The 11,874-nt window shown below is 46.8% G+C and overlaps 1 protein-coding gene across 1 annotated transcript in view; it reads right to left on the reverse strand.

Annotated features, from left to right (window-relative positions):
- The window catches only part of ARMH4 (armadillo like helical domain containing 4), a 97,994-nt gene extending 93,104 nt beyond the window's left edge, over positions 1–4,890 (reverse strand). Inside the window, exons 1-2 of the mRNA XM_074997383.1 lie at positions 4,873–4,890; positions 2,121–3,579 (exon numbers count right to left, since the gene is read on the reverse strand). Of these exons, the coding sequence (XP_074853484.1) occupies positions 2,121–3,579; positions 4,873–4,890 (1,477 nt within the window). The remainder of the gene's footprint in view (positions 1–2,120; positions 3,580–4,872) is intronic.
- Between the last annotated feature and the right edge of the window lie 6,984 nt (positions 4,891–11,874).

An 11,874-nucleotide genomic window follows, 5' to 3' on the forward strand; every position in this document is an offset into this window, starting at 1 on the left:
TGCGGGAGGATGGAAACGGGGCTGCATGCGAGAGGTTTGAATTGGAGCCGCGCTAAAATGGGGGCAGGGGGTGGAGGGTGAACCGGAGCACGCGTGAGGGGTGGTGAGCCAGAGCCAGAGGTGGGGGTGGCAGGTGAGCCAGAGCTGCGCGGGGGTGGTAAGCCGGCAGGACATGTTGAACAGGGACCAGGGAGGTTGAGTCGGAGTCACGTCTGAGGGGTAGTAAGCTAGAGCCAGAAGCAGGGGTGGGGGGTGAGCAGGACCTATGTGCAGGTGGTGAATGGAGCTGTGTGGGGCTGAGCCCAGGCCATGCAGAGCCAGTGGGGTTGAGCCAGGGCAGGAGGAACGAGTTAAGCGCAACTGGAAATCGCGCTACAGGGTTTACTATAGGAATCAGGGTCAGACACGTAAGAGCGGGGTCGCGTACTCTGAGTTTGCGTACTCTGAGACCTTACTGTATATTAATATTTATGACACATTCATAATAGAATAGCTGTTATATGACTCGCGCCAAAACAAACAGATTCGGATTGTTTCAGAACAAGTCGTGTTCTAAGAAGTCACATGATATTGTACCTGAAAGTAGGAGCCAGCTCTCGAGCATCATTCCTAATATTAAGTGGATTTGTGACCAAAAGATGTAAAAACACTCTTCCCATTAAAAAAACTGTCAAATGTTACTTACTTTTATTTTCCAGTAATTTTCTTTAAAAATAACAACTGTATAAAAATGCAAAATTTAAAAATATTTCCATACCTAATTTGTTTTGCATTTTTTTTCCAAAAAAAAATGTGTTTTAAGCTTTAAGGAAGGATAGTCCTTTTTGGAACAATATTGTCTTTTCTATTTTTGTACGAAAACAACATTAGCCATCCTTTCAGCTGTTATATTGATGTTTTGTTTTGGATTTGTACTGAATTTTTTATTTTTATACTTGATGATAGGACACGTAGAAACCCTATCAGAAGGATATTAGTTGTTCATTCAGATGATTTTTCTTGTCATTTCTTGTTCTCTGTAAAGTTAAAGACAACTAAAAAACTAACTCTTTTAAATCAATTTTTGAGTGTTACATGTGGCAATTTTTCAGTATGACACCCACCCACCCACTCCCCCAACCAGCATGTATGTGTTCCATCAATATATTCCAAGCCCAAAAGTGTTCTGCGGCCAAATAAGTTCGAAAAATGCTGGTTTAGATAATGCTCCATAATGCCATGAATGCAGGGGACTGAATTAGATCACCTCTCAATGACCTGCTCTACACAAGGAAAAAAGGGTCATCCCAGATACACAATTCTAGTTACGCCATTACCACAGCTAGAATCGATGTATCAGAATCAACTTTGTTCCATGGTGTAGATCAGGGCTCTTTGGGCTCGGGCCAACGTCCCTTACTCCACACAATAGCGTGGAATACCAGGGTCTACGGATGAGCCCAGAGAGACTGATTTTGCCACGTCTTGGGGATGCTAGGGCCACACTCTCAGAAAACCATCATCCAGCATAGTCCGTCAAGCTCTCAAATGGAACCCGTGAGGAAAATGTAAAAGAGGAAGACCTCAGACAACATGGAGAAGATCTACTGAGACTGAAGGACAACAACCGGAGTACTCCTGGAGTCAGCTAGAAGTTTTGTCCAGAGACAAAGTGAAGTGCTGGAGACTTGTGGATGACCTATGGCTCCACCTGGAGTACAAGAGTTAAGTAGTAGTGGTCACAGATGTGGCAAAATTGAACTCTAGAGGATTGATCACGGTGTTTCAAACACACAGAAAGTATAGACGTATCGGAGGTCTCTTTCAGTTCTACAATTCTGTGATTCTGTGACTATAGATGAGGTGCTGTCAACAGCTCAAAATGCACAGAAAAGCACATTTAGTCATTTCATTCATTTCTAGCCATCTTAACTGTTATTCATAGCTACAGCACGTAACAAGCATCCCTTTAAATATTTATATTGCAGAGGCAGGTTAGCCTCTAGCCATAAATCAAAGCCATCTCTGTTCATCTTTGTTCTTCAATTTTCAGAAGACAAACCAATAACAAAGGTGCTTCTCCCAATACCCATACCAGAAAGCAAACACAGGTTTTATTTTGATACAGGTAGGCACGTTACCTTTTAATGTATTCCCTGGGGTGAGGAAGACATTGGATTTTGTGTCCATCATGGTAACAGTCTCTGGCAATGACAAGGAGACACTTATCCTATCATCCATTGTGACTGGTTCTGTATTTGTAATGATGTTTACGGTAGTCACTTCAGCTTCTGCCAAGGGATTCGTGAGATAAACAGAAGTTTGGTCAGCAGACAATGTTGGCATCAGCTCCCTCTGCCCTGGCAACTGTGCTGGCCCAGGGGACATGTTTTTTTCTAGTTTCATGGTAGTTGCATATGCAGAAGCTGCAGATGGCATGGCTCTTTTCACGTCATCCTCATCCTCATCTCCTACCATTGTCCAAGGAGGTTCCGCTACTACATAGTTCTGTTTTATCTCCTCCTGCTTTGAGCCCCTTGCCTGATTTATAGTCCCTAATTTCGTATCATCCCAATCATCACTCAGCAGAGGGACAGCTGGGGCCACAGGGATCACACTAGCTGTGACGTGCAAGCTTCCTGGCCTGGTGTCAGGTTTTGTTTCCAAATTTAAGGAGGCAGTCGTAGGTACAAATGTCTGTTTCACAGTGAGTGCGTAGGTACGGGCATCTGCAGCTGTCAACTGCACCAGGCTGTCTGTGTTGGGCCCCAGTGTTTCATGCTCAGAATCAGCTGTTTGATCGGCCAGAAGTAAAGGGCTTGTGGGGGAGTCACTCGCCCCTTCCAAGTTCTGGGATCTGGGGTGTAGAGTGGGCAAGTTTTCGTTGCTCAGCGGGGGTGTAGCTGAGAGATCAGAACTACCGGGTGCCTTCTTCCGTCCTTCTATCGCCTCCGTCCTAAAAAAGCCATTATCCGGGTAGCTAGTAAAACTAAACCCTGTCTCTGTGCTGCCCCCTTCCATCATCTTGAGCACAGTACTGCTGAGCACATCAGCCTCAGCATCTGGACTGAGAGTTGTCAGGGCTGTAGTCAGCATGGTCTTCAAGACCCCATTTTCATTCAGTTCCTTGCTTGGCCCAGTGGGACTAAACTCGCTTTCATCTGCGGCAACCATTGACTCCGTAGGGAGGTAAACATTCAGGCTTTTACTGCCTCTGGTAAGGTTGTCACTGAGACTTGTGTGTTGCACTCCTCCCTTAACAGTGAAGATCTTGTTTAATGAAGTCCCAGATGGCTCTGCTGACACTCCAGATGGCTCTTCTGCAACAGCAACACTGGTTATTTGCTCAGAAGGGCCCTGGTTATTTTCCAAGCTTTGCATGCTCATCCTCTTGTCTTCTAGCCCGTTCCAGGTCAATGCAGTTTGCTGGACCTGTACTGTGTCTCTCTTTGGCTTCGGAAGGCTCAGACATTGCAGGCTGGTGGAGCTGAGCAGGACGCTGCACATGATGAGGGAAATGTGAAATCCTGGTGAGCTGCTCATGTCGGAAGAAAGATGTGCACAGAACTTTGCAGAGTTTACAATTCTGGAAAGCGAGTCCTGGGAAAAGAAAAACACAGTATACAAATGGGTCGCTTTTATGTACTTCAGCTTAATGCTTTGTACTAAGATAAATGCAGGTAAATGGGTAACTTTGCCAACAGGCCAGGTTAATAGTTTTTAAGGCTTTGTTTCCCATATGGTTCTGTGGAACCTCAGGGTTCCGCGAAGTCAAAATAAGAGTTCTGCAAGAAAAGTCCGTTACAATAGCTGACTCCTCTGCAGCTCCTTGCCTTGCCACTGATGAAATAGTAGAACTAAAATGAATTGGTTTAACGTCCAACAGGACGGATCCAGCCGTTAAACCACCTGAATTTAGTTCCATTATTTCAGTGGTGGTTGGGCAGGGAGCCACAGAGAGCCCCTCACTCGCCCTGCTACCCGAGCAGCCACACCCCTCCGGAGGGCGTGGCTCAGCTCACTCCCACCAGCAGAACACCTCCACACCAGCCTTCCTTCTGCTGGGCACACATGGCCACCAGAATAGGCTCCCCATCCAACTCCACAGATGGGTTAGCCGCAGGGGCCAATTTGGGGCTGAGGGGGGATAAGCCTGGGGATGTAGGGTATGGGTTTGCAGGATGGGGGGGGTAAAGCTTGTGGACAGAGGGGCAAATGTGGGGGCTGAGGCTGGTAAAGCCTGGAGATGGGGAACAGGTTTGGGGACCAAAGGGGGTGGAACCTGGCAACAGGTTTCTGCAAAAAATTATTTTGAGTTTAATTAATTATTTATTTCAGGGGGAGGGATAGCTCGGTGGTTTGAGCATTGGCCTGCTAAATCCAGCATTCTGAGCTCAATCCTTGAGGAGGCCATTTAGGGATTGGGGCAAACAGATGTCAGGGATGGTGCCTGGGCCTGCCAAGAGGGCAGGGGGCTGAATTAGATGACCTCCCAAGGTCCCTGCCAGTTCTAGGAGATGGGTATCTCCAATTATTTAATTAATTTAATTTAAAGGGTTTAGTGGCCAAATCAAATTGGGAAACACTGTCCTGAGGTCATTTGTGGTTAAGAACCAGCACTCCTCTTTTTCCATCCCTGCTACAAACACTGCCTATTTCAGTCATTCCAGCTGCATTCCAGGGTTCATTTTACTTCTGTGTGCTCCAGTGTCCGATGCTCCTGAGTTCTCAGACAGCTTTGACATTGACACACTCAGGATACTTTTTTCATGAGGTGAAATGAAAATTAACCAGCTGGGTCCTGATCCAACAAAAAACGCAAATACCTGTGTGATACTACGCAAGTCACTAACTCCAGGGGAACGGTTTCCAGGCTTAAAATTATGCACATACTTCTGCGCTCTGCTTCATGGGGCCTTAGTGTGTCACAACCACTTGGCACACATAAAATGTTACCTACATGCTAAGTACCATTGTTTTCCCAGAAGCAGGACGCAGTGGTAGAACACACTCTGAACACGTGATTATAGAATGTCCTGTGGAAGGGTCTGGCAGAATGTCTATGTATGCAGACACATGCATGATAGCACATAAATGCTAATGCAGGGATGGGCAAAACCAGCCCACCAGCATTTTATCCAGCCCTCAGGGTTGCCCTGGGGAGTGGGGTCTGGGGCTTGCCCTGTTCTAGGTGACTCCTAGAAGCAGCAGTATGTCCCACTTCCAGCCAAGTCCTATGTGTAGGGGCAACATGTGGGCTCCAGGTGCTGCTCCCACTGCAAACACTGCCTCTGCAGCTCCCATTGGCTAGCAAATGCTGCCCATGGGAGCGGCAGGGGTAGAGCCTGCGGACCGGGGAACAACGCACAGAATCACCTGGGTGCACTTCCATACAGGAGCCATGGGGGCTGTGCCATTGTTTCTGTGAGTTGCTTGGATAGGTAAGCACAGCCCAGAGCCTCCTCCACTGAGCCTCCTCCCCATCACATCCCAACCCCCTGCCTCAGCCCTTATCCCCCTCCCACCCTCCTAAACCCTCTGTCCCAATCCGGAGACTCCCCCCAGGTCCCTCATTCCCTGCCCCACCCCAGATCTCACTCCCCCAGCAAGCACCTTCAAGCCTCTTCACATCCCAACTCCTTCCTGCACCCTAACTCCCCTCCAATTCTCCGAAACCCTTGGTCCCAGCCTAGAGCACCCACCTATACCCCAAGCTTCTCATCCCCAGCCCCACCCAGAGCCCACACCCCAGCCCGAGCCCTCACACCACTACCTCTGCCCTCCCTCTCCTTGCCCTGGCCCTGATTCCTCCTGCTATCCTCTGAGCTCCTTGGTCCCCACTCTGAGGTCCCCCCGAACCCAAAAGACCTCACCGCCAGCCCCACCCCAAAGCCCTCACTCCCCTTCCACACCCCAACCCCAATTTTGTGAGCATTCATCATACAGTTTCCACACCCTTAGGTCAAAAAGCTCTCCCACCCCGTCCTAACATAACCTATGGAAAAGTTCTGTATACAAAATACGGAGAGCTAGTAGTGATCCTATTCTGAAGGCTGCCTGACACTTTCTTTTATCAGATCTGTTTTCAGTCGCATAAAACTCTGACAAGTTTTAACTGTTTTGGCTGAAATTTTTTGTGCCAGGTCTCTGCCTCAAGTTGAATTTTTGGGTGGAAAACGTCAGTCAAGATGGTTACATGCTTTCTCAGAATGAGGAGAAAATGCATTGGTTTGCCCACGTACAGAATGTTCCATAGGCTTTTTTCCTTGCGAAGGGTTAGCATCCCAAAGCTTTGGAGAAGGGATGTGAACTACAGCAGGACGTGGCCTTTGTCTCAGTGATGTGCATTTTGCTGGCCCCACAAAAATCCATCCCATTTTGGCCAAGCTATTAGCCTTTGAAGAAAACCTGCCATTTGTATAAACTCATTAGAGACAGTTTGTATTTGAGCTTCTATAACCTCTAAAAGACTTGGCTCAGCTCGGCTCCCAGGATTCACCTGACAGTGCATCAGCAAAGGGAAACCTAGGCTAGTGAGCAGGCCACACGAGTGGCCCTCCTTCCTCTCAGTGGGCCGCAAGACTGCTGTAACCAATACGGTCTCCCAAGATAGGGTAGCGTCGCTAACTGCACTTGGTAACCAAGAACGTGCAGTCTGAACTGTAGCAGAGCTTTCATAGGATGCAGAGGGAGCGTCTGGCTCTCACAGTCAATGTTGTGTGCAATCAGCACGCACCTCACTTCGCCTGTCCCTGCATTACGTCAAGTGCGTGTCACTTTAGTAATACCGGTAGAGGGAAAAAAAGCCTATGTGGATGGAAACCAGTGTGATTTGGCAAACCTGCGCTGGGCAAAAGTAAACAAAATGTTTCACGGGCCAAATGTAGAACCTTGACGGGCCACAGGTTATCCTCCACTGCTGTACATGGTTGCACGTCCCCTTAGAATAATTTACCAAGTTCCCACCAGCCTGAAGCTACAGGGCAAGGCTGAATTTCCCCTGCAATGGGTGATTCCAGCAGCACCAGGCCGAGATGGGGCCAAACACTGGAACCGAAAGCAAGGAACCTCTCTCTCCAGAGTCCTCAGTGTGTCTCCGCTGGCACTCAGGTAGCACAGCAGAGAAAGGTTCCTGATTCGCATGCAGTGCTTTGCGTTTTTATAGGTTTTAACAATGCAATTGCACTTGTATACATGTATATAAAATGACTAGGTAGTTGCTGGCTGTGCTGATAACTGTCTAATCGAATACAATAAGAAGCTATCTTTTCTTCACACCTCTCTGTTGCATCCATCCTTTGCATACCATCACATGCTAAGCTGTTGGGGCAGGGGCCATATTTTGGTTTAGTATCCAGCATCCAGTACAACAGAGCAGTGAGCGGGGCTGATAGGTGCTATCACAATACAAATAAATAACAGTGTTCATAGACCACCAAGGGGAACAGAAAAAAAAAAAACATTAAAAATTAGGTACGGTTCTCAAGTGCATAGACCACTAGTACAACTATACAAAGCCAGGAAGTTCCTACAGGTTAACCCTCTCTAATCCGGAACTCTCTCATCCAGCAAATTCTGTAAGCGAGCATGATTTTAGTTAGCTGGCTGGTCACTTAGCATGGGTCTAGCCAAGTTTCCTGTGGTCCCATAAAGTTTGTTGACAGCCACCAATACTGACTCTCAGCATTCTGTGCTGTTATTTAGCTGTAATTTGCCCCTAAAAGTCTTCTAAGAGCCCAGCAAGCAGCGGAAGTGTTAGCAATGTGCTAGACAATTGACTTCCTGTCCTCTGGTAAATTCTCTTGTCCAGCACTGGTCAGGACCTGAGAGAGCCATATGAGAGAGGATCAACCTGTAGTTAAATTCTCAGTTTACCTTTGCAGTCTACAACCATGGTGATCTCCTTTTCTGTATGTCACTGACATCTACTACAACACGTGCCACCCCCTTCTTCCCCCAACACTCTTAGAAGGATGTTTAAAACAATCAAGGAAAATGAAATGATTCTAAGGTCTGAAATATTCCTTGAACAAGCCAAGTCCGACACTTACACACAAGTGCATTTACAGATGTTATGGTATTCTCAACTGTGCTTTTTTTATTTTAAATATGATTATACAACTCCAATATAGCCAACCCCAAATATCCAAAGATCATGAGATGACCTTATAATTCACGATGGCATTTTTAATATATGTGGAAATCTTTCTCTTTCCCTTCTGGTTTTTGAGCCTTGCTGATGCACTTACATCCCATTTTAAAGCTTTTCTTCGCATACTTGAGGGCTAGAAGTGTTTTTTGTAAATGAAACAACTATGTTGCGGTTCTTACATATTCACGTCTCAGGAGTTGGTGTTTTAAGTGAATCATCAAATATGATGAGTCCTGTGATAAAAATCATAAGAGTAGACAACTCTTCTCTTCTCCTATCCTGCACCTTTCCTCAATGTATCAGAGGGGCAGCTGTATTAGTCTATATCTGCAAAAACAAAGAGAAGTCCTGTGGCACCGTATAGACTAACAGATATTTTGAAGCATAAACTTTCAGGGGCAAAGACCAACTTCACAGATTCACAGAATCACAGAACACTAGGACTGGAAGGGACCTTGAGAGGTCATCGAGTTCAGCCCCCTGCCCTCATGGCAGGACCAAGTACTGTCTAGACCACCCCTGAAGACATTTATCTAACCTATTCTTAAATATCTCCAGAGATGGAGATTTCACAACCTCCCTAGGCAATTTATTCCAGTGTTTGACCACCCTGACAGTTAGGAACTTTTTCCTAATGTTCAACCTAAACCTCCCTTGCTACAGTTTAAGCCCATTGCTTCTTGTTCTATCCTCAGATGCCAAGAACAACAGGTTTTCTCCCTCCTTCTTATGACACCCTTTTAGATACCTGAAAACTGCTATCATGTCCTCCCTCAGCCTTCTTTTTTCCAAACTAAACAAGCCCAATTCTTTCAGCCTTTCTTCATAGGTCATGTTCTCTAGACCTTTGATCATTCTTGTTGCTCTTTTCTGGACGCTTTCCAATTTCTCCACACCTTTCTCATCAGATGTCACAGGACTTCTCATTGTTTCTATCATTGCAAAACATTATTCCTGTTCAAAATCTGAGGTGAGGAATGTTTCAGTAATTTAGCAATCTACTCCCTTAATGCTTTCCAATGATTAATTTATATTATATGGTTTTAAAAAAATCGATCATGCCCAATGGCTGGTGTATGCCTTTTGTAGAAATATGGATTATTTTCACCTCGTTTCCCTTCCTGAGGACTGACCAGCTAAAATTACTTGGCAGTTGTAAAACAGCCTTTCCAAAAGATTTTTAAAAGGAAATTCGACTCAAAATGTAAGGTTTGCAAATAAACACAGAAATAAGAGATAGAAACATTTCAACAGACTATAACAAAGTTCATGCCCCAACCCCCTCCCAGACCCTGCCCCCCTCCTGTACTCCTCCTCCAGGCCAGACATCTCTTGTGCACTGCGCTCATATGCCTCCAAGAACCTGCACCCCAGTCCCAGGTCCCAAGACATCAACCAAACCCTCTATACCCTCCCCACCCCCACCCCAGGTCACAACTTCCCCTCAGACCCTGCACCCACTCCTACATCCCCCCCTGCACTCATACTGCCTCCCAGGCCCTGCACCCCCACACCCCGTCCCAGGTCACAGCCCATTCCTTCATCCAAACTCCATCTCCGACTCCATAAGCTGTCCTGTGCCCCAGTTCCCTACCCTGAGCTCCCTTCTGCACCCAACCTCTGTCCCAGACTCAGCACCCTCGCCCCCCTGAAAAGTGCAGACCTTGACCATTTACCAAAATCCTGCAGTACCCACGCCCCCATCAACAACTACTGCCCACCCTCGCTCTAACCTTATGGCTACAACTCTGAGCTGGGGGTGTGCATCCTCAATGAGGTACACGCACTCAGACAAGAACAACAAGAAGTCCTGTGGCACCTAAAAGACTAACAGATATTTTGGAGCATAAGCTTCCGTGGGCAAAGACCCGCTTCATCCGATTTGCCCACAAAAGCTTATGCTCCAAAATATCTGTTAGTCTATAAGGTGCCGCAGGACTTCTTGTTGTTCTTGAAGATACAGACTAACACGGCTACCTCTCTGGTACTTGTCACCATGCTCAGACTCGCTCTCATCTGTTAGCGGGAGTAAAAATAGCAATGTAGTCATGACAGCACCGGTATCCTGGCAGTGGCCCAGCTTGAGCTGTGCTGAGTACAAACCTGCGGAGGGAGAGGTTTGCCTCAGCCATGCTTCTGCTGTTGGTACCCTGGCTTCCAGCTACAGCTGGGTGTACTCACCCGAATTTCACAAATAGGTATCTACAAGCAGGAAAATGACACTCCTTGTACAACAGGTACGGGAAGGCTTGGGGATGGGTGAGAGCTATGCCTTTCAATCTGTGCCCGTCAAGTTAATTATATTGTTTTTACACTTTTTAAAAAAAATGTATTAACATATTTGTTCACTTAAGAACATAAGAACGGCAAGACTGAGTCAGACCAGGTGTCCCACTAGCCCAGCATCCCGTCTTCCAGCAGCAGCTTATGCCAGGTGCTTCAGAGGGAATGAACAGAGCAGGCAATCACTGAGCAATCCCTTCCCCGTCGCTCACTCCCAGCAAGCGGGAATAATAAAGTGGGTTTTTTTTCTGCTCTTTCTTTCTACCACCAGTGTTCCCTATAAGCTGAGCACTTGTGCAGCTACTCAGGAGAGATTCAAATGCTGCCCAGCTGCTGGCAGAGTGCCCACAGCTCATTTTTTGTTTCCGTTGGTGGTGCACATTTACACCTGCCTTGGCACACATAAAATTTATACTGCACAGGGATGGAAAAGATTAGCAGAAACACTGACCCCCAATAATAGCAGATAACTGGTTGATATGGCTTGCTGGCCTACTATTATCCTCATTTGCATTATAGTAGTATGGGGGAAGAGTGATAGCTTAGTGGTTTGAGCATCAGCCTGCTAAACCTGAAGTTGTGAGCTCAATCCTTGAGGAGGCCATTTAGGGATTGTGGCAAATAGATAGCAGGGGTGGTGCTTGGTCCTACAGAAAGGGCAGGGGACTGGACTAGATGACCTCCTGAGGTCCTTTCCAGCTCTAGGAGACATTATCTCCAGTTGTACCATATTATAGAGGTCCCAAGTGAGATCAGAGGATTGCTGTTCTGGATCTTGTGCATACACAGGGTGGGTTGGTCTATACTAGATCTTACAGTCAACTGCAGATATGCAATTCTAGCTAGGGCAATTGAGTAGCTAGAATTGAAATATCTGTAGTCAACTCTAAGGTCTGTCCTCACTGAGGGAGGTCAACAGGAATGTTTCTCCTATCCCTTACTCCTCACAAGAGCAGAAGTACAGGGGGTCAACTTTGTGCATCTTTACCAGACCTGTGAAATGAAACTCCAGAAAATTGACCCTGAATGGGTCGATCTTCCCACAAGTGTAGACAAGCCCTGAGAGACAGGCCCCTCACCCAGAAAAGCTCAGAATCTCCTTAGCGAAGGCAGACAAAAGGTAGAAAACAAAAAGTATTATCATCACCTCTTCACAAATGGCAACAGAGACACAGAAGCTAGGTCTACACTACAGAGATCTGCCGACAGAAGTTACCATTGGAAGATGCCTTCCGACAATACGTCTGTTGACGGAGTGTGGCCAGACAGCAAAGCGGATTGAAAAAGTGATCTGCTCTGTCGACAGAGAGCAGCCAGACCGCCTGCTGCTCCCTCAACAGAACAGCCAACTGGAAGCACAGCAGACAGGGCTGCCCGCTGCCTGTCGACAGAGGGCCCCCTGAAGCATCCGCATGGCTTTTTTGTTGACAAATTCTGTTGAGAAATGTGTTCTGCCTCAC

Source organism: Carettochelys insculpta, chromosome 6 (genome assembly GCF_033958435.1).
Source record: "Carettochelys insculpta isolate YL-2023 chromosome 6, ASM3395843v1, whole genome shotgun sequence".
Lineage (NCBI taxonomy): Eukaryota > Metazoa > Chordata > Testudines > Carettochelyidae > Carettochelys > Carettochelys insculpta.